This window comes from Danio rerio, chromosome 12, assembly GCF_052040795.2.
Source record: "Danio rerio strain M-AB ecotype USA chromosome 12, GRCz13ab, whole genome shotgun sequence".
Taxonomy (NCBI): domain Eukaryota; kingdom Metazoa; phylum Chordata; class Actinopteri; order Cypriniformes; family Danionidae; genus Danio; species Danio rerio.
In genome coordinates, this window is record NC_141032.1 from 33,832,501 (window position 1) to 33,856,320 (window position 23,820).

The 23,820-nt window shown below is 39.2% G+C and overlaps 2 protein-coding genes across 8 annotated transcripts in view; one reads left to right on the plus strand and one right to left on the minus strand.

Annotated features, from left to right (window-relative positions):
* The window catches only part of tectb (tectorin beta), a 19,817-nt gene extending 14,972 nt beyond the window's left edge, over positions 1-4,845 (minus strand). For all 3 annotated transcript variants that reach the window (XM_087274975.1, XM_087274974.1, XM_087274976.1), the window contains exon 1: positions 4,792-4,845. The gene's annotated coding sequence lies outside the window, so the exon portion shown is untranslated. The remainder of the gene's footprint in view (positions 1-4,791) is intronic.
* Positions 4,846-5,321: 476 nt separating this feature from the next.
* gpam (glycerol-3-phosphate acyltransferase, mitochondrial) overlaps positions 5,322-23,820 on the plus strand; it is a 44,361-nt gene continuing 25,862 nt past the window's right edge. For all 5 annotated transcript variants that reach the window (XR_015504287.1, XR_015504284.1, XR_015504285.1 and 2 more), the window contains exons 1-4: positions 5,322-5,449; positions 14,225-14,356; positions 17,399-17,518; positions 17,612-17,685. Coding sequence is in view for 1 of the 5 variants with exons in the window: in XM_087276548.1 (XP_087132674.1) it covers positions 14,258-14,356; positions 17,399-17,518; positions 17,612-17,685 (293 nt within the window). In the remaining 4 variants the exon portion in view is untranslated. The remainder of the gene's footprint in view (positions 5,450-14,224; positions 14,357-17,398; positions 17,519-17,611; positions 17,686-23,820) is intronic.

Here is a 23,820-nt window from a genome sequence, read left to right on the forward strand (position 1 = left end):
AATTGAATTGAACATAAAGCAATTACGTTATCCCCCAAAAAACATAAGAATTGTGTTGTTTCAACTCATTATAAATAAGTAGATTAAACAAGCAACAAAAGTCATTTTTGAACACACACACAAGGAGAATGTCTTTTATCAATCACTGTTTTTATAGGATCAAAACATAAACAGAGCCTAAATTAGATAATTACAAGCAGTGATGTAAACTGATCAGGTGCAGGTAGCAGAGGCACTGATGTCCCACGTGATAAAATTATAGCGCAGCAAAGGCTACTTTCACTCATGCTGATTATCATGAGAATGGGACAGACCATTGGGATACATTAGAGTGCAATGCCTGAGGAAAAAAAACGATGGCAGATGCAAATCAACTCTGAGGCCCGGAGCCCTGGGACAGCTAGAGTTACAGCCAACTATCAAGAGCCTTCCAGGTGTTCAAGCTGTTCAGGTGAGCTGAGACTTCATATCAGGTGTGCATGCCGTACTAGAAACAATGCCAAAAATTTGTGCCATCTTTTAGTATTTGTGAGGCTTCACACGATGATCACGTGGTAAGCACACATCCATGACAAACTTTCAACATGTCTTAAAAATCAATAATGAGAAATGAGCAAAAGAAAATGTGTAAAATTATGTCCAGAAACAAAAGTAGTGTTTGTTGTTGCTTATATTTCAGTGATTAATTCATTTGGGACTATGAGGTTGTCATAAGCACTGCTTTTTTTTTTTTACCATGAATTAAGATTTAACACTTGTAATTGAGAATCTGGGTTATGCTGATTTTTACATTGTGTTATGAAACCCTGTTGTGAAGGAGAGTTATTTTTATGGTAAGGAAAAATAAACATTTCAATAAACTATTTTTTGAGAGCAATGGTAGTGTGTAAAGAAATTGTAGTGTGCTTATTTTTGCATATTGATAGTGAAGTCGTTATTGCGATCAAGCACCTTCCTTAGGTTTTCGGATTTGCATATTATATTTTTCCTGAAGAACGAAAAACTTTGAAAAAATTTTTATTAAATTTTTTTTCATTAATTCATTCATTCATTTTCTTTTTGGCTGAGTCCCTTTATTAATCTGGGGTTGCCACAGCGAATGAACCGCCAATTTATCCAGCATATGTTTTACACAGCGAATGCCCTTTCGACTACAACCCATCTCTGGGAAACATCCATACACACTCATACACTCTCATACACTACGGACAATTTAGCCTACCCAATTTGTGGAGTTTGCATGTTCTCCCCGTGTCTCTTACGATCCAAAATTGCAGTATAGGTGATTTAGAGGCCATAGTATGATTGTACATGCAGATGCAACATTGTATCAGTGTTTCCCAGTACCAAGTTGCAGGTGGAAGGGCATAAGCTGCATAAAATACATGTCGGAATAGTTGGTGGTTCATTCCACTGTGGCGGCCCCTGATAAATTATGGACTAAGCCAAGGGAAAATTAATGAATGAAGGTTTATTTAAAATGTTGGTGCATTATTCATTCATTTTCTTTTCGGCTTTCCCTTTATTAATCAGGAATGAACCACCGTTAGTGTACTGACATTATAGAAATTAACAATATATGCAATTTAGAAATGCTCTGTTCTTTTCGACTTTCCCTTTATTAATGAGGAATGAACCACCATTAGTGTATTGACATTATACAAATAAACAATAGGCAATTTAGAAATGCTCTGTTTTAAAAGTAAATCAAACAAAGATGCCAGTATCTTAATATAAAGTTGACTTTTTTAACAGTGTAGGCTTGAAATGAATAATCCTGGCTTTACAGATGCATTTTGCAATAGACAGACTAGGAGTGATGAGAAAGGGTAATGCAAGCTGTATTCACTCTGAATACTGAAGCAAACTAATGTCAGAACCAGATGCCTGATTTGACACTGTTCTGAAGTCATAATCAGATTAGCTGTTCACAGTGCAGTAATAACTAAGAATTAATTCTCATTAATAACAAAAATTATTTACTTTTTTGTTTTAAGTGAGAACTGCATGTGCAAAAACTCTTCTTCTGTGTTAAAAGTCAAGCAAGGTACTTTTGTTTTCAGATTTATATACAGTATAAGCCTAAAATCATTCCTTAAAACCAAACCTCCATCCTTTACAGAGACTACGAAATAAGGAGAAATGTTGGAATACTCACACTAGCACAATTAAAGAGGAACGTGTCCGGAATACATATGCAAATGTTCTTGTTCCTTTCTGAATACACAATTAAGAGTCAGCGGGATGCCTGCGAGATTTAAAGAGAGTGCTTGAAGGCATCAACACTGCATTCAGATTAGTAAAGTGAATTTCATGCAAATTTTCTTTAGAAGTTCAATCAAGGAGCTTTATGTTTATCTAAAGATCAAGCACACACAATATATGTAGTGATCATCTGATAGGTCTAATCATCTAGAGTCAGACCTGCAGAAAATATTTTATCCATTGCTTGTTATATAGGAAAAATTGAGTTTTAATTTGTATGTATATGTATGAATTACTAGATGGTGTCTATGACTGACGACAGTGTTGCCAGCATGTATTTAGAGGAAGTTCCTAAATGCAGGCAACTATTCTAGGGTCGCCACAGCAGAATGGACCGCCAACATATCTAGCTGCCATGTTTTACGAAGCGGACGCCCTTCCAGCTACCATTACGGAGAAACATCCATACACACTCATTCAGACACAAACATTACCAACAATTAAGCTTAATCCAATTCACCTATACCACATGTCTTTGGACTTGTGGGGGAAACCGGAGCACCCAGAGAAAACCCATGCGAACACGAGGAGTACATGCAAACTCGACACAGAATGCCAACTGACTCAGCTGAGGCTCAAACCAGCGACCTTCTTGCTGTGAAGCGATCGTGCTACACACTGCACCACCATGACTCCCATGCCATTCATTTATTCATTCATTTTCTTTTCGACTTAGTCCCTTTATTAATCTGGGGTCGCCACAGCAGATAATACCGGCAACTTATCCAGTGCATGTTTTACACAGCGGATGCCTTTCCAGCCGCAACCCATCACTGGGAAACATCCATACAAACTCGTTCACAACGGACAATTTAACTTACCCAATTGACCTGTACCACATGTCTTTGGACTTGTGGGGGAAAACGTAGCACCCGGAGGAAACCCACATGAAAGTGGGGAGAACATGCAAACTCCACACAGAAACGACAACTGACCCAGCTGAGGCTCGAACCAGTGACCTTCTTGATGTGAGGTGACTACCTACTGCGCCACCATGTCGACCCTGTATTATATTGTGTTGTATTATATTATATTATATTATATTATATTATATTATATTATATTATATTATATTATTCATTCATTTTTCTTGTCGTCTTAGTCCCTTTATTAATCCGGGGTCGCCACAGCAGAATGAACCGCTAAGTTATCGAACAAGTTTTTTTACGCAGCGGATGCCCTTCCAGCCGCAACCCATCTCTGGGAAACATCCACACACACATACACACAAACACACACACACACACACACACACACTCATACACTACGGACAATTTAGCCTTCCCAATTCACCTATACTGCATGTCTTTGGACAGTGGGGGAAATCGGAGCACCCGGAGGAAACCCACGCGAAGGCAGGGAGAACATGCAAACTCCACACAGAAATGCCAACTGAACCGAGGTTCAGCGACCTTCTTGCTGTGAGGCGACAGCACTACCTACTGCGCTTCTGCCTCGCCCTGTATTATATTATATTATATTTTATTATATTATATTATAGTATAGTATAGTATAGTATAGTATAGTATAGTATAGTATAGTATACCATAGTATATTATATAGCCACTGCTTTAAATTAACTTTAGACATTTTACTTCAAACTCAAGACATTAACAAAGACAAGACATACTACAAACTTCTAAGCCAATGGCTATGGTAGAGAAATCTGACAAAGAGCATTTCTGATTGGCTAATTCTCCATCTGTATTAGAAACTGATGCTGTTTACAGTATGACAATTCCTTCCACGTACAATACATAGTCACTATTATGAAAACAAAACAGTGTCACTGTTTTAAGGGAAATACATTATTGAGATATTAGTCATTATAATAAGAATTTTACAGACTCCTATTTGTTTTGCGAATATTAGCATACAAACAGAATTTTTGAACTGGCCTAACAGTTAAATACTCTATCACTTTAAATATAGCTATGTTTAAAGGGATAGTTTACTCTAAAAATTTAAATATAGCCTACTGACTGTTACTTACCCTCAACTGGTTCCAAACCTTTATGAATTTCTTCTGTTAAACACAAAATACATTTAGAAGAAATGTTGACTTCCATAGTAGGAAAAAATATTACTAGAGAAGTCAATGGATACAGGTTTTAAACATTTACCAAAATTCATTTTGTGTTAAACGAAAGAAAGAAAGAAAAAAAAAGACAGAAAGAAAGAAAGAAACTTTTCCTTTAATGCAGGGTGCTTTTTCTGATCTGAATCTTAAATATCAATTATTTAAAAAGAGATAATATAAATATACATTTGACCACTCCTACATGAGTTCATTGTGGATGCATAATCACATCAATCAGCCTGTTAGGCATTGATAGACAACATTAGTGTTCACAAGACTTTTCCTCATAAAATAGGTGTTTGTTTCTGTATAATCTAAATGTAAAGTCAAATTAGATGTGTAGTTTGTATAGTTTGAATTACAGTAACCTTTAAAATAGCTAATCAAAGGATACTGTGGATCAGAATACACAAAATATCCCTCAGTACACTTGAAAACTTAAATACCTTTTTGCAAGTGAAGGGCATAAAAATGGACTGGAATGCAGCCCTACACTTCCTGGATAGAAAGCCACAGTCCTGCACATATTAGCTTTAATCCTAATTAAACACGCCTGATCAAACTAATTAAGTCCTTCAGGCTTATTTGAACTTAAAGTCGACAGGTAAGTGTGTTGAAGCAGGGTTGCTGCCGCTGCCCTCCAGGAACTGAGTTTGACACCCCTGTCATAAAAGTTTGAAATCACCTAGGAGGGGAAAAGTTAATAGTGAGTACATTTTCAATGTATGCTATGTTGTTTAAAAAGGCATCTGTCTCTTTAAGTAACGTTAACCACATGGTCATGTTTGTTAGCCACTCCTGACACTGAACTGAATTTATTGAAAAGAAACTGAAGAGCTCTAATGTTTCAACCTTGTTAGTTTTAACTTTTCACCCAATCTAACGACGACCCTTAGTGGTTCTAAATTGAATTACAGGACGACGCGGGGGAGGCGGAATAAGCCCGGCTGTCATACATCTTTTCCCCTCTGTGTGCAGTGTCTGTCAAGTGCACTGCTGCCTATAGGTTATGTTGTGGGCAGTTTCAAGGACGAGAACAGGCTCACAGTGCGCAAAAAGAGGTCCATTTTAAGAGTGATGGCGCATCAAGAGCATTTTCTAAAGGTAAAACTTTCCTCTTTCCACACCAGGCGTTGCCTACGTATTTCCTTTAGTTTGATGCATAATGAGGGGTGGGCGCATGGTTTAGTTAGCAAGCTAGCATAGGGGAAAGCGGCTGCTCGCTGAGTATATCGATGCAGCGAACCGGCAAAACCACATAACTGTAAATTTATAATGATTCTTGGCGTATATCATGTATAATATCAAGCGTCATGTATACTGAATTGTATTAAGAATATTGTAGTATGGCTATTAATTTACAGCACGCCGTTTACAGTTAACTAAAGGCTGAATAGACAGTGCTGTAGGGCGAAACGTCCTGACTCTGCATGCGACTCAGGCGATAAGACTCTTGGCAGTTCACTCGAGCTCAGCGTGCTAGAGTTGACAAAGACAGTCAAATGCGATCTGATAGCATGAAGCTTACAGTAACGCCAGTCTTCACAGCAGCACGTGCATTCGATTAAACGTAATAGATATAAATAGGGTATAAAAATACGGTCTGATGGTTTTGACCCAATGTGAATGATCTTTTTAACAAATTAACTGAAAGGGCCGTTCGGTAAATATTGATGTTTAGTCTTAGAAGGTCAAACCAATAAATGTAACTAGTAATTTATTTTATATTAAGCATTTTAAATGTCTAGTATGTTGTAATAACAAGCAATAAATGAATGTGAAAGTAGATATGTATTGTATATGCATGTCTGTGTGTGTAATATATATATATATATATATATATATATACATATATATATATATATATATATATATATATATATATATATATATACATATATATATATATATATATATATATATATATATATATATATATATATATATATATATATATGTGTGTGTGTTGAAAATCTTTATATTTTTATATCAATCAAATAAGAAAATCATCATATATATATATATATATATATATATATATATATATATATATATATATATATATATATATATATATATATATATTACACACACACATGCATACACAACACATATCTATTTTCACATGCATTTAATATATATATATATATATATATATATATATATATATATATATATATATATATATATATATATATATATATATATTTATTTATTTATTTTTTTTTTTTAATGAATCTGTAACCTTTTAACTTGTTATTAGTTGGACAGGCCAAAATCACATTATGGCGGTAAAGCCTGCTACTGTACACGCCAGGTCAGTTTGTGTTGGATAATTAATAACATTAGGTATCAGATATCACAACAACACGCCACTAGTGTCCAGTTACCTTATATAAGACATTAGAGGGATAACCTTCCATGTTGACAGTATTGTTACATTGATATTTGGTTTTACCATTTCATGATAAGATTTTCTATGATATAAAACTGTAAATTTAGCTTTTACCTTATTAAAAGTAATTTGAAATTCACTGTGACAAGTCCACCACAAATTGCTCGTTATTTTTATTTAACTCAAATGTGACGCTTAAAGATGACATTAAATATAAATGTGCATTTTCTAAACATGTTCACAACATTTTTAAAAGCAAATGTAAGTCTAAAACGCTACAGAATTTACAAACCAAATATAAGTTCATACCCATTGAATTGACACAATATAATGAAATCAACCCATAACATAACAGAAATGCTCTTAATGCTTGTGTTCTATATGCATGCACTAGATAATAGTTTAACACATTTTGATGATTTGTTTTACTTGCTGTACATTTGCAGTTTTTTTCTATTTACTGAAACAGTAAAGCATCCGGACTGCATGGATAAAACAAATGGGAGCGATTGCCATTTCTCAAGATCAACTGCCCCTAGTACTGTAGCTGGGAGCATTTCTGTTGAGTTTTGGTGATTCATCTGTGCTGTGAACTTGTTTGCTTTTAATTAAATTTTATTGTGAGAAACTGGGCCACCGTTGGTAACAGTAACTGTAGTTTTATTGTTAATGTAAATATTCATATGGACCCTTTCTCGTTTAAACTAGTTTCTCAATAGTGGAAGTTGGGTAAATGTAGAATGCAGTGAATGGGAGAGTACAACATATAATCTTTATAGTCATATTTGCTGAAATGATAAAAGCAAAACTCCACAATGACATAATTAAGACTTTCAAAAAAAAAATAGTATGAGAATGCATTAGAAACACCTTGCACAAGTGATAATTCGTTTTTTGTAATTTGATGCAAAGATGATATAATGCATGTAAATGCATATAAATCTACATACATTTTTAAAAATTAGCAGTCTTGTGAAAACAGTCCATTAAGTACTGTACCATGTTAAGTTTGCTTGAGTTTTTTTTTTTTATTATTTATTTTCCCTGACTTATTAAAATCCTGACTTTCCTGATTTAATATGATTGAGTCTAATTATATTAACTAAATTATGAGGTCTCTACTAACTGATCTTAATGCAAATAGTGAAATCTCACAATGTTTTTAATTAATACTTGAAAACATTTGTTATTAATGAAACGAATACTTCAACTTCATAAAATAGGAAGTGTGCTGTTATGATTTAGATTATTTTAGTACAATACCTGATTATTACTTTGTATGTGTGTGTGCACATGATTTTTCTTTCTTTTTTTTCTTTTGTAGTCCAGACGAACAGATTGCTAGACAGATTAACCCACTGGCCTGCATTACTGTGGATTTACTCATCAGATTCGATTATATTTAAAGGCAGCTACTCTGGCTTACATCACTTATAACATACAGTGTGTGTTGTGGAGAGTTTATGTGATGAATGAAGTGATAAATAAAAATGCTCTAATTCATACTAAAAACAGTAAGCAACGTGATTCTAATTTAGCACATATTGACAACCTCAGTGGTTGTGAAGCAACGAAGTACTGCTGTAGGTCATTGAAGTCTTAAAAGATGCAGAAAGGGCCATTCAGCAGCTTTTTAAAGTTTCACAGCCAGTCCTGGGCTATTTTTCACTCTGTCTCTCTGAGCAGGTCTCCTCTCTGCGGGCTTTGACATCTAGCCAGAGTTTTTCAGAAAGCTCGGCCTTCTCTTCTTCTTTCACATCACTGTTCTGGTTGCCCATTGGTGTAGATCACATCAGACAATGCAGGCAGGGCTTCCAGAGTTCAATGAACTCTCGTTTAGCAGCTGCGGCGTGGCTCGCTGTACGCCTCCCTCTCTCTTTCTCTTGCTCCCCTGGCCCGTTCAGCATGTGCTCTGCGTCTTGCTTGGAGTTGTTATTCACTGTGGAACAGATTATCCCATCTTTTCCCTCCCGTCCTTTCGCTGGCTTGGTTTGCTCCAGTCATTCATTCAAAGAACGACTCTTCTGCTGACCTATTTCCACCCTAATGAGAGCATGTGATTGAGTGGTCTTAATTACATTACTGTCAGCCAAGAACTATGGACAAAACAAAAGTAATTAAAATGTATTTTGATTTCCTCTGAAACATTATTAAATCGTTATAAAGCTTTTGGCATTTAGAAGTGGGATATTTTTAGGTGACCGTCATGACCAGAGATGGACAACATGTTGGTTATTTGCTATTGGATATAATAATAGTTCCTTATAGCTATATAGCGCATTTCTGGACACTCAAAGCGCTTTAAACATTTTTGGGGAGGAATCTCCTTATCAACCACCAGTGTGTAGCATCCACCTGGATGACGCATTGGCAGCCATATTGCGCCCAACTGCACACCACACACCAGCTGATTGATGGTTATAAAGCCAATTATGATATGGGGATGTTTAGGAGGCCATGATGGACAGAGGCCAGTGGGCAACTTTGGCCGAATGCCATGGTTAAACCCCTACTCTTTATCAAAGGACATCCTGGGATATTTAAAGACCACAGAGAGTCAGGACTTCGGTTTAACATCTCATCCAAGAGATGGCACTCGCTGAGCAGTACAGAGTCCCCATCAATTTTCTGGGGCGTTAAGGCTGATTCATGCTTCTGTAGCCTGTGCACGGTCACATAGCCCTTGCTGTGGCTGACGCTGATGCTAAAGCTCACCTCTCAAAAAATGTAACTACACATCACAATGACAAATAGTGCAAGCTCTGTGATTGGTCTGCTTGCTAGCAGTGGCGAGCGTGGGCGGTGCTGAGAGCTGCAAGCTCGATGGAACTAGGGTTTACAAGTGTCGAGTCCCGTAACGGAGCATCAGATGGAAACTTTTGTTTGGTGTTTACCTTTTAATTAAAGTTGTCTGCCGGTTCCCACCTCTGAATGAGCGAGTTTTAGCTACTTTTTACATTTTGAAAAAAACAAAACACCCGTAAAAATCTCGACACAGAGGAACATAAAAACCTACTGCCAGCTAGCGTTTCGGAAGCGACAACACAAACAGCACGCAGCAGTATAAATGCACAACTACACACTGCATGAGCTGTGGGTCATGCAGATCACTCGACGCAGAAGTATAAATAAGCCTAATAAGCTTTTTTTTTTAGTTAAGGATCCCATGAAGTGCTTTGAATTATGCATTTTTAATAGATGTTTGACATAATCTCAATCGAAACACAAAGAGACAGTTTCCTTACCTTTTTTAAAAACAGCCAATAATGTTTTGTTTTAAATCTTCTAACTCTGAATTTTGTCACTGTTTTGGTAAGAGCTGTGAACCTACACTGGTCTCACGGACATTGACGTGCTTTCCATACACGGTTTTATATTTTCTTCACAGCAAATTCTTTTATTAAAATGTATAAATATATTTAATTTTATATACTATTTGTAATGCAATTTCGCTTTTTAATACTAACAGTCAGATATATATAAACTTTACCTTTTTAAGCAACACAAACATTTATAGCAATTAATATAAACAAATATACATATTCAGCTCGCTTGCTGATCCTTGTCTACCAAGTTCTCTTACACCCCTTTGATAGGTCACACACACAACAAAAACGATTGGCTCTTGCGTGATGCGCTCTTCACAGATGAGTGACACTGATAAGCGGCAGGCGGCAGCGGCAGCGGCGATCACAGCTGATCCATGATAGACACGGTAGAGAAAACTCTGCAGGCACGCGCTCGTGTCTGTATCCAGAAGTATTCGATGTAAAACAGCCGAGAGAAGAGGAAAAGTCATGCCAGCAGGTCAAATGGGCCCACAGTGAGAGAGAGAGAGAGAGAGAGAGAGAGAGAAAAATTGAGTGCCTTCATTATCTTAATGGCAGTGAAATAGGGGCTTCTGCTGTAAGTGTCAGTGAAAGACTGTTCCAGCAAACACACACGCCTCCCTACATTGCGCATATGAGATAAATGACGTCAGTACATAATAACCGGTTATGATTATTACTGAACCGATACCGAATTGTCTGCGTCTGAATCGATTAATTTTGACATCCATAGTTTTGGAGCACACTAACTATTCGATATCTTAAAAATTAACAATACTGATACTAACATCTAAAACACTTTATTTTAATTTCATGGGACTGCACATCCACTTCTGCAAGATTGTGTTGTCGTGCACTTGTTGCAAGTCTATAACATTTTTCCCTTTCATTTACAAATGTCGTGATATACCATGGATGTTTTTTGTGAAATCATAATTTATCATTATCGGGGTTAAAATATTTTGATGATATTGTATTATGAATGGACATGCCAAGTTCGAGACCTGGCTCATGGGCCTTCTAGCTCCCAATCTCATCCCATCTTCCTCCAACTTTGGTTTCTGTTTATATGCCGTCCTATGAAAATAACATTTTCTACATTTACTTGGTAAAACCCTAGCAACTATTTAGCAACAAGCATAACTTGCAAACTATATAGCAAAAATGTACACCAATAGATTTTAGCATACATTTCTGCACTCTCATTTACTGTATTGTGAAATCTAGTTGCATAGATCAGATTATTAATGTTCTACTGAAGAAAATCTTGGATGACCTGATGGAAAATGAATGAATAACAAATTTTCATGTTCTGTGAAAATGATTTACATGTCTATAATGATGACTTGGAGCGTGCCTAGCATTATAGAGGCCTGTCTGCAGTGTGTTGCTACATTACAGTATAAAAATAATCAAAACAAATCCTTAATCCCATTCTTTACCAATGACGCACAAAAGAACCAAGGATAACATATCACAACCTCAGAGTATTCAGCCGGTGCACTAAACGCTCCCACTGCGGCATCTGTAACGCTCTTGTGAGCTGCTGATATGGTGTTTTGAAGAAGTGCAGTCACAGAGGAATTAAGATGAACATAAATGTAGAGACAAAATTGAGACAGCTCAGAATGTGCTTGACAGCAGAGGAACTGAAATCACACTTTGAAGCTCACATCTTGTTTTTTTGACAGCGATGCCACTTCCTCCTCCTCACCTTCCGTAAACATGCTAGTAATGCCACAATGACTTTAAAAGATAAATGTGTAGCTTGTTGGTGAGAACGATGCAATGCACTGAGCATGTGCAAATCTGTCATGTGGTTTTATTTTAAAGGGTACATTCTGCACCTACAAGTTGGCTCAGGCATTTTTTTCCACTGCATGTCGTCCATAAATATATCGCTTTCCACAAGCACAAGCACAAGCAATGATAAGTTTACCTCTGACCTGAACAGCTGTTGTATATTGTATGCTTCATCGGGCCCCCCTTTTTATTGCAGTGGGTTTTTCACAGGCAGGAGGCTATAGCCCTTTAACATGACACCTGAGAGTGGATACTCTCATCCATGGGTCAGCAAATCAGCAGATAAAACAGATTATGTAGCTTAGGTCACCCAGGACATTATGATAGAGGTGCAAAAAGGGACGTGTGTCCTCTTACATTGCACGTGCTCAGTTTGGCGAATGTACATCTGAGGGTGATTTGTGTATTTTAGGTTGCTTGTTAGTAGGCATAGGCTGTTATGATTTCTGATGGTATGATAACCTTGGATAATAGCATCACGTTTTCACAGTATTGTGATTACTGCTCTAAAATAGATCCTTTTTAAATATCTGGGTAAAAAAAACTTTTTCTCCTTTCAACACTTTATTTTATTTTGAGAAACATTTTAAGTATTTTGGAGCAGTAAACATGTCAGGCTTAGTAATTAAAATGATTTATTGACTTCTGCGTTCTTCTTTAGTTTTAAAAACACAGATTTCTTTACAATTTAAAATGGCATATTTAGATATCTTTTCTGCTAGAGATACTGTTGTCCTAAAAAAAAAACATAAATAAAAAATCTTACAAATATCATAGGAACAGTATAGCAGAAAATGTTTTCTAAGACTTTTCCAAATCGCAGTATACCTTGAAAACGGTTATTGTCTCATGCCTACTTGTCAGTAGTCCTGTCACAATAATCAATATATCTACTTATTGCGTCACTTAGGACATGACCTCAATTATATTTGAGTTGCCGATACATAAAAATCCATTCTATCCAAATTTGAGCTGATTTTTAAACATCTTTATCTTTATTGGAGGTGTCAGTGGTTAAAAAAAACACTGTAGTTTTTACTATAAATGACTTTGAAAAATAGATCTGCTTGCAGATATCGCAGCCTCAGTTACTTTTTTACTTTGCACTTTTTTGTTAACATTTATTGTTATTTATTAAGGATATGGCTTTTCACGTTCTGATTCCAGTGCCTGATTATTACATTGTTAAAATGACTACAATAAAATGAAACCTTTAATTAATGTTTACATTTTAAATAAGTGGCAAGAGGAGTAGAATGCATTGAAAAATAATAAATTGTATGAAATACAACCTGAAATATCAAATAGAGTTTTGAGATATTTTAAGACTAGATTTAATCAAGTAATTTTTACCACATGTCATATTGACATACAATATTAACCTATGTCTTTTTTCTTAAAGATGAAGACCCCACCTAATGTTTGTACTGCACAACTCCCCTTACAGTAAAACACATTTACTGGACTGTCCTGCTTTTAATGATTCCAGAAGGCTTTTTAATCAAATGAACATTTTTAACAAAGTGACACCAAAGTATTTTTTTAGAATTCTTATCCTGTATTAACACTAAACAAACTTTTTTAATTGCTGTATTCATTTGTTTGTTGTTAATTTTATATTTATTATTGAAACGTTCTTGCCATGAAAATAGCCTTGGCTGCTGACATGGCATTAAATAAAAGATACATTACATAATTAATATAAATATTCTTAAGAATAAATTATTATGTGTTTTTTGGAAGAGTGTATTTGCATTGTGGTGATATTATCATTTCATGCATTGTACAATGAACTGAACTTCAACTCTGAAAACTGGACTGACACAGTTTCAATTTACCAGAACTTCTATGTTAAGCTGCTTTGACACAATCTACATTGTAAAAGCGCTATATAAATAAAGATTTTAAGAGTTAATGAGTGGCATAAAATGGTCTTAAAATGACAGTAATATGGTATATCACTATCTATTGTGGTGTAATATATCATACAACAAAAAAGTAGATATCTTGACAGGCCTACTTGTCAGTTTTCTTTGCCCCCAGGCAATAAAGAATACAGACTGAGCTGCATTGATCTGCAGTCAAGTTGTCTTTTTCTTTCTGTAATCTTTGTCAAAATGATCAGCTGGACTGAAACCACCTCAACAGGTTTGGCAAACTTTATTTGTTTGCTGTGATTGGGTGGAACGCATCATGCGACATTCCTGTCATTCAGCTATAGTTAAGCTGGAGGTGCTGTGAATAATGGCACAATGCTTTTGCGTTCTGGCTTTCTGTGGAATATTTTGACCTACAGTACAGAGGGCAGCAACGGACCCCCTCTCATTTTCTGTTTTTCTTTTCCTCCTGCAGTTTTGTTGTTGATGTTTGGTTTGAAGAGAGGGGATGGACGTCCACATGGTTCTAGGGGGTCCAGATAACATTCTTTTGGCCAATAATCCTGACACGGGAAGTGCCTGTCTCAAGCATCCCTGTGAGGACCAGGTAAGCTTGGAGAAAAGTAGCACCTCCGTAGTTACAGTGGTTAAACATGCTAAAATTTAGGAATCAAATTGCTTTTTTTCAAGGGATGCTCATTTCGATTAATTTTGCCAACTCACAACCGTCGCTCATTTACAAATATTAATTGTTAACTGGTCAGATTAATATTGAATGATTATTATTTAATTAAAAAATAATAATTGGTGTTTATTTGTGTCTGACACATTAAATATAGCATTTAAAAAAATTCTGATTTATTTATTATACTGATAACAGAACATTCTCACACACCTGTAGTGTTTCCAACAGAAAAAAGAAAAAAGAACAAACTAGGTAAAAAGAATAAAATAAAAAGCCCTGCCCTAGATATGTTTCACTTAAATTACAAATTTAGATTACTAAACGAAAAAACAAAGAAAATCCTATTTAAGATCCAACATAGGCTATTTTTTCCACTCGTATGTTTTTTCCCCCTCAAATAAAGATAACAGGCTTATGACGGCAAATCAATGTCAATATTAATCGAGCGCAGCGGTGATGTTTGCGCGCGAGGAGAAGTGAACCGTGAGCAGATTACAGGTCTACACGCGAGAAAACTACAGCTCGCGAGCGCATAGGGGATCTTCACGCGCGCGCTCAACTGATCCAGCGCGAGAAAACAAGTCCCGCGCACGCACATCATCATCTGTGCGCACGATGGACACTCTCGCGAGCGAGGTCATGCCTACAGCGCGCGCGCGCAATCAGTTCTCTCCACTCGCTAGCTGGTTCTTCTCTCTGCTCGCGCAAAACAGATTTGATTTTTGTCAGTCCTGGGGCGGGACTTGGTGTACTTGTTATCTCTAACGCTATTGGCTACTCTGCCTTTCCGGAAGTTAGCCGGGATTGGACGCAGGTAAGCTAGTTTCCCCGTTAAATAAAAATATATAGGATATCTTATCATAATGTCACAATGTGAAACTAATAGACTCACTTTCTCAGTAATAATAGGTGGAGACTTACTTTCAATAATGAGATATTTCTTGTAATAATTAATCTCATAATAATAATAATAATATATAATATATTCAATAGACCAGATCAAAGCAGGTCTATAGTCCAGCACAGAGCGCATTATTTGCGTGCCTCACTTACAGATTGCGTAATACACAGGATATACAGCAATACACAAATATCTTTACAAATGAAAAATAATTAAATGATTAAAATAATACAAAAATGATTATCTTCTACATAAATATAAAAATCACTGCTTTCATTTAATTATTTGAACTTTGCGCATGGATTGTCAAAATAGAGTTCTATGTCTTGAGCGTCTGGTTTTACCTTAGAGCTTGTGTGCTGTTGTTTTTCTCTCACTTGGAGTTTATATGAGTGCACTGCGTGTGATAAAAGACAATGACAAGGCGGATATGTTGACTTTTTGTAAAGTATAGGCTACTAGATTATATAGGCAATTTTAAAAATTGATATTTTATAAGAACTGTTATTAAATGTAATTTTCCAAATGGAAAAAGGTTGGTTTATTGGTTGTAAAATAAATCATCACAACTATAGCCTATTTGTTGTGTTTATGAGCGGGGCCGGAGTGCACTCTGATGGAGAAAAAATTCAGATGATCTGACTAGTGGCCGGCTTGTTTCCAAAGCAGAGCACATGTCAGAAAGTTTTGTTTTGCAGCTTTTTTCTCTTAAATACTATTTCTTTTTATTGTTTAACTAATACTATTAATCCGTTAAAAACGCACTCTTTCGGTTAACAGTGAATCAGTTATTATGAGCATCCCTAACTTAAAGCTCACCCTAAACTTTATGAACACTATGTTAAATGTATGAATCTTAGAAACCGGTTAACATAGACTCTTATAGTTGCTCTTATATATTACCAGATTTTTGTGTTCAACAATAGAAAGACACTCAAATAGGCTTGAGAGGGTTGAGTATGATGACCGAATTTTCAGTTTTTGGTGAACTACCCCTTCCATTATTAAACCTCAGTGTGTAACTATTTACAGTGCAGACATGGAGGATGTCTCAAATAGTGTGGTCTGTTGAGAGTAGAATTTTTTTTTATTATAGCTAATTTTTAAAAATAATACAACAATAAAACATCCTTGTTGTGAAGAATGGATTTGAAATTTGAGTTGATTGAATTCTGCAGATTTCCCACAGATTTTCCGCAGATTTTTAGCCCATCATTAATTCTGTTTATTTACTTGAGTAAATGTGTGAATCTTTATTTATTCAGTTTTTTTTTATAATTGCAGTAATATTATTGACTAATATGAAAATCTGATTTATGTTCAAAGCAGTTTGTGCCGTAATATTTTTTTGTCTTTTAGTAGATATATTATATAAGAGACTTGCTTAGTTTACCAAATAATGTGAACCTAATTGGGTTTGCATTGCAAACATTAAAAAGAGTTAAAACTATATTATTTTTATTTCACATATTAAGGTTTTAGTTATGATACTCCCAAAATAATTCCGCAGAAATCCACAGATTTTTACCAAAATTCTCTGCAAAAATGGCAAAAAACATCCGCAGATTCCGTCTGGCTCTAACTATGAGATAGGGCTGTTATAGATTAAGATTCAGATTTTAAAAGTTGTCATTTGATTAGATTTAATATTATTATATGATTTTTTTGTGCAACGCTAATAATAAAACCTTAAAAATATATATTTCATTAGTTTATTTGTTTATTTATTTATTTTAACATGCAAGCCCTGATTAACAACTTTCTTTCAACTTGTATATTACTGGGTATCAATTTTTTATTTGGTGCACACAGAATTTATTATTAGCATATGTGATGCATCTACCTGTTTTAACAAAATTTTTGACATCTAATTTGAAATTAGCATTAGGTAATGTATTATGAACTCAAATCATAATGATTTTTCAAATAATATTTCAGCTTAACGTTAACGTAAAGACAATCATTGCTAGCTCATAATGTTTAATACATTATCTAATCTAATATAGGGACATTTTTATCTTCTAAAGTGTTACCGTGTGATAAACATTGCTTTTCTCATGTAGGACAGAAGCTCCAGCCCATCTGTACTCCGCTGTGTGACCACCACGTGGAAGGAGGGTCTGCTGAACAGGAAGAGGCCATTTGTTGGAAGATGTTGTCACTCATGCACACCCCAGAGTCAGGTTAGTTTCTTGCTGCTTAGGGGATATTGACTGAGTGCACACACATTTCTAAAGAATCGACTGCAATTGAACTGCTACTATTATGTGTTGCAGGATAGGTTGTTCAATCCCAGCATCCCTTCACTAGGGCTTCGTAATGTGATTTACATCAATGAAACCCACACAAGGTAAATGTCAACTTTGGGCCTGATGGACACATGACCACTTCCATCATTATTTATCATGTGAATACTCACTTAGCTTTGCTTAGTTACCATGGTAAAATTCATTAACCTAGTTTAGTTTGTGATGCATTATTAATGCCGTAGTTGGTCAGATGTGGTTTCCCACCAAATGACCCGCCCTGTGTTTACATTCAAGCATCAAATGGTAGGTTTCTGTGAGGAGTGGAAAGTCAGGAAATAAATTATTAATGGCGTGTGTCAGGGGATATTATGTACCTGGATCACATGACGAGGACTAAAGGTGGTCTGAGCTGGTTCTGAGAGTCTGGGCAGTGAAGGGTGTGGTAATAAAGTGTATAGACCTTTTTTGTCAGCATCTAGCAGCTTTTTATTTAGATTTTATCAAATGACACAAACAAAGAACTCATTAAAAAGAATCTTTTATTCTGATTCACAACAGAATAATCCAGTCAGATTTTTTTTTTTTAAATCAGAACACATGGTACAGTGAAAACAACTATCTGCAAAGAATTATTCATTCACAAATTGTCACCTTGGAATTACTGTATAAGGTTCTATCTGCAAGATATTGAGCTTCAAAGTTTTTGTATTTCATATAACAAACAATGTGTGTGTAACAAATCTCTTTCATATATCAACATGACAGAGACCCTAAATGTGCTCTAAATGTAAATTATCAAAGTAGTCCTACAATTTCAAATTGGAGTAAAAAACCATAGTAAATGCAGACAGAACCTTGTAATTCTGAAAAGTTATTTTCCACTTGGGATTATAAGGTTCTATTTGGCAAATAATTCATTGAAGCATTACTTTTCAAGAAATACAATCAAAAAATATACAGTTTTGTGTTGTAACAATATGTTGATGCTTGAATGAAAACATTTTGTTTTAGGTTGAATATTTTTCTTGTTCAAATTAAGCATACAAGGCTGTGCTAAATATTTTGTCCAGTGCGGATGGTAATTTTATCTAATTAATATGGTAAAATTTATTAAATTTTAAGCTTTTTATGAATTATTTAATTATGTTTATTGAATTAAATGCCCTGTGAATTGATTAAAGTATTTGCCCTTCAAGGCTTAATTTTAAATTTAAAGACTTTAAAAGAAAACAGATATAGGAGCCATATTACTTTTCATTTAATTATAATGTTTATTTGTATACTGATAAGTTTGGGTTTCACAGTGACGTTTTATGTTTTGGTCACGTGGGCATAACTGGTACCTGCTAGAACATATAAAGCGCGTGCACAATCACACATGTGTTAGGAGGAGAGAAGGAAAGTGGGGTAGCCGTATTTTTTGTTGACCGCAAAACAGCCACGCAAACAGCCATGCAAAACAGCCACGAAAAACGACATCGCAACGGCACACGCAACAACCATCACACCAACGCAATAATAGGCTCCATACAAAACAGGTATTCAACCCACAAATTGCTGTATTGTTTGTCATGCTTCAAGTTTATATAAAGTTTTCCATATAACATCTTGGGCTCAGTGTGTCTGTCTAAAGCCATTAGCGCGTCACAAATTAAAAGGACCCTCACTGCCTCTCGAGCGACTTACAGGAGGCATCAGGAAGTCGCAATAACAGAGAATGAGCAAATTAGTTTAATAAACACTGAAAATTTTCACTAGACTTTTGCTTGCTAAAAGTACTTGAGTAAGAGATGTTTTACTTGATTTGGGTCATTAAAAAACTTTGACTACCAATATTATGATTTTTAGGTAGCCTAGGTACCTAGGTTTTAGGTAGCCTATATCTGCTGTATTCAACCCAAAACCTACAGTAGGTTGATATAAAACCAAAATAATACCCATTCTTGTCTTAGGACATTTTATTAAGCAAGTTTTTGAATAACAGTAAGTTCATGACATGTAAAATATATAGTAAATCTGCTGGTTATAAACATACAGAATAATAATAAATACAGTTCCCCTTCGGGGGGAACTCCAGCACTATAAGTGGATTTGATTGTAAAATCCACGCATTGGGAGGTTCGGTTCAGAAGCTACTCGTCTGAAAGAGTATTGAACGGGCCAATTAAGAATGAATTGGCAGCGCAAGCCTGCGCAGGTGAGCGGCATAAGCAATCAACTGAGTATATAAGCTCACCTGGCGCCAGCAGACGCTATCCTTTTCGCTTCAGAGCCTTTTCTGATCGAGCTTATGAGGGTTCCTCCTGCTGATCTACAGCCATTCGAGAGAACGATTTTCATCCCGGTCCAGAGCGAGTCCACGCAGCGGCAGACGGTCGAGCTGGGTATCTCCCTTGCCTGGCGCCCCTTTGGGTCCGGTCCTCCAAGAGCGGTGCGTATTGTTGCAAATCCTAAAAGAGCAACACAGTCGTGCAGCACGTCCTTTTCAGGATGGCGCTCCGACTGTGCGTTTCTGGTTGCGGGGGTTTCCTGGCTCCGGATGATGGACACGATCACTGCATTACATGTTTGGGGGTCCAGCATGTTAATGTGGTGCTCGGGGGCGGTTCATGTCGTCACTGCGATGCCATGACCGTTGCGCAGTTGAGATCGCGGTTAGCTTTCGTAAGAGAGCGAGCCACCCCAGTTGCCTCCTGTTCTGCAGCGGGCGCTCGGGCAGATCTGAGGGCTTCAGCGAAAGACAATCCGCCGCCCACGGGCTCGCGGACCTCTCGCTCCTCCAAGCGCTCCATCCAAGCTTCGGGTACTGAGAGTGATCCGTCTAATCAGATGGTAGCTCTCACGCTCGCTGACACCGGAGATCAGATGTCCTCCGCGGCATCGGAGGGCGGGCTTTCATTGTCCGACGATGATCCGGACCCGCTCGCCCCCTCTGGGCAAGCGAGCGCCGTCAAAACGGATCCTGAAGCGGACATGTTGGCCGTGCTTTCTCGGGCTGCTTCGGCCGTCGGGTTGGAGATGGTTTATCCCCCAGCCCCGCGGCCGGACCGACTAGATGGGTGTTACGTAGAGGATCAGAAGGCGAAGCCTTCGAAGCCTCTCGTCCCCTTCTTCCCGGAAGTGCACAGTAGGCTTACGCAGTCCTGGAGGGCACCTTTCTCTGCCCGCGCTGCGTCCGCCTCCGCCCTCACCACCCTGGATGGTGGAGCTGCCAGGGGGTATGAGGCGATCCCGCAGGTGGAGCGCGCCATTGCGGTCAATCTTTGTCCGCGTGGCGCCCCCGCTTTGCGTGGTCCGCCCCGTCTCCCGTCCAAAGCCTGTAAGTTGTCTGCCTCCCTCGGAGCTAGAGCTTACAAGGCTGCGGGCCAGGCAGCTTCCGCCTTGCATGCGATGGCCACCTACCAGCGCTACCAAGCGCAGGCGCTGGCTGAGCTGCACGAGGGTGGGTCTAACCCAGGCTTGTTACACGAGCTGCGTACGGCGACCGACTATGCTCTCCGGACCACTAAGTCCGCCGCCTGCGCACTGGGGAGGACGATGTCCACACTTGTGGTCCAGGAACGCCACCTCTGGCTAAACCTGGCAGATATGCGCGATGTCGACAAAGTTCGCTTTCTTGACGCGCCCATATCCCAGGCTGGCCTGTTCGGCGACACCGTCGGTGAATTCACCCAGGAGTTCAAGGCGGTGAGCGAGCAGTCGGATGCGATGGGCAGAGTCATCTATCGGCGGGGCCGTAAGCCCGCTCCATCCCCGGCCGAGCCATCCACCTCCGCTGTTCCTCGCCGAGGGCGCCCGCCAACGGCCGATGCCCCGCCCCCGCCTCCGCCTCCGGCGAAGCGAGCGCGTCGAGCACGCCGAAAGCCGGTAGCCCCTCCTGCCCAGGGCGCCGCTAAGTCCGGTAAACGGACCGCGAAGCGTCCCTGAGACAGGCCATCCGGAGAAGAGGAGACTTGCTCTTTCCCCGCTGGAGGGCGGGGCCCAAAATCCAACGGTACTTTTCAGTGCCACCAAAGTTTCGATCAAAGAGCATTTTCTCCCTTCCCCGGATGTGACAGCTCAAGCCCCGCCAGTCTGGGACGCGCTGCCTCTCAGCCCGCAGGGCTTGCATGCTCCGCCAGCGGCTCTCGGGCGCTGGGGGGACGGTCTCCCTTCTCCCAGCCCCCAAGCCCCCTCTCAGGAGTCAGGGTGCGGAGCCAGAGCGAAACGCTCTCCTCCAGCTCTTCTGTGGGACCCTCGCGCTCCCCGGATCAGCACACCCGCTCCTTGGCTGTCGCCCTCCACTCTCAAGGTTTACGTTGCTGCCATCTCCGCTCACCATGACGCGGTGGCTGGCAGCACCGTGGGAAAGCATAACCTCATCATCCGGTTCCTCAGAGGCTCGCCCCCCTCTCACGCCCTCTTGGGATCTCGCCCTCGTTCTTACGAGCCTGCGATTTGATCCCTTCGAGCCACTCGATACAGTATCTTTAAGATTTCTGTCCCTGAAGACAGCTCTGCTGGTCGCGTTGGCCTCCATTAAGAGGGTCGGGGACCTGGAGGCATTTTCGGTCAGTGACTCGTGCCTGGAATTCGGGCCGGGATTTTCTCACGTTATTCTGAGACCCCGCCCGGGTTATGTGCCCAAAGTTCCTACCACTCCTTTTAGAGATCAGGTAGTAACCCTGCAAGCGCTGCCCCCGGAGGAGGCAGACCCAGCCCTGTCATTACTTTGTCCAGTTCGCGCTCTGCGCATTTATGTGGACCGTACTCAGAACTTTAGATCTTCTGAGCAGCTCTTTGTCTGTTATGGCGGACGGCAGCAGGGAAGTGCCGTGTCTAAACAACGTTTATCCCACTGGATTGTGGAGGCCATTTCTTGTGCTTATTTGAGCAGAGGCCAGCCGCGCCCCCCAGGAGTGCATGCGCACTCCACTCGGAGCGTTGCATCCTCTTGGGCGTGTGCGCGTGGCGCCTCTTTAGCAGACATTGTAGAGCTGCGGGCTGGGCGACACCCAACACATTTGCAAGATTTTATAATCTGCGAGTGGAGCTGGTCTCCTCAAGGGTGTTAGGTACCTTTGGTGATTGAGGAAACAACTCGGTAGGTGTTGTACACGCTTGCGGTGCCTTTTTTTCCCTAACACGGAGAGATGTGCACCCTCCTGTCTGTCAGTAAAGTTCCCCATTCGGTGAGCCCTGCAGATTCCTCCGAGGCCCCCAGCACTGACTCAGCGGAGGAGTCACTTGCTGGCCCATTACGTAGTAGGTCTGCCCGCTGGTCAGCCCGCGTTTTGGGTATAGGTGCCTGCTATGACCGATCCCCGCTGGTGATCCCCATATGCTTTTCCGCCACGGTTAAGTTCCCCCCCTGGGCGGACCCGTGCTTTCCCTATCTGCTAACCACCTTCTTATGCGCACTCCCCCTTTTCAGGGTTAGTCCATATGTAATTCCATTGTTCCCCCTATTGGGTGCGGATGGTCTCCGCAGCGTCCTCCCTACTGGGATGGCACGCTTCCCAACGTACTGTCGTGTATTCCTAGAATTATCTAGACGCTAGCGACTCCCAAAAAAGATACCTATTCCGTAAAACTTCTTTTGAAGTAGGATAAGTTAGGGCCAAGGGCACGTTGGAGGACCACGCCTCTCGTGATCTGGGTGCGTCACGCTTGCCTGACCGCTCTCTCATGGTGGGTGTTGGTAAGGTGCAGTCATTATGGCGCTTTCAATGGGCTCCCAATGCGTGGATTTTACAATCAAATCCACTTATAGTGCTGGAGTTCCCCCCGAAGGGGAACGTTCGAGGTTACTAAAGTAACCCTTCGTTCCCCGAGGAGGGGAACGGAAGCACTATACTCCGTCGCCATAATGACTGTCCCTTAGCTGTTAAAAGTCTCTTCAGCTTAAAAAGGATAGCGTCTGCTGGCGCCAGGTGAGCTTATATACTCAGTTGATTGCTTATGCCGCTCACCTGCGCAGGCTTGCGCTGCCAATTCATTCTTAATTGGCCCGTTCAATACTCTTTCAGACGAGTAGCTTCTGAACCGAACCTCCCAATGCGTGGATTTTACAATCAAATCCACTTATAGTGCTTCCGTTCCCCTCCTCGGGGAACGAAGGGTTACTTTAGTAACCTCGAACGTTATGTAACAACTATAAAATTACCGTTATATTTTAGAACAAATTTGATTAACTTTTTATTACCTACACCAAACAACTGTTTATTTGTTAGACTACTGTATTGTCAATGCATGTT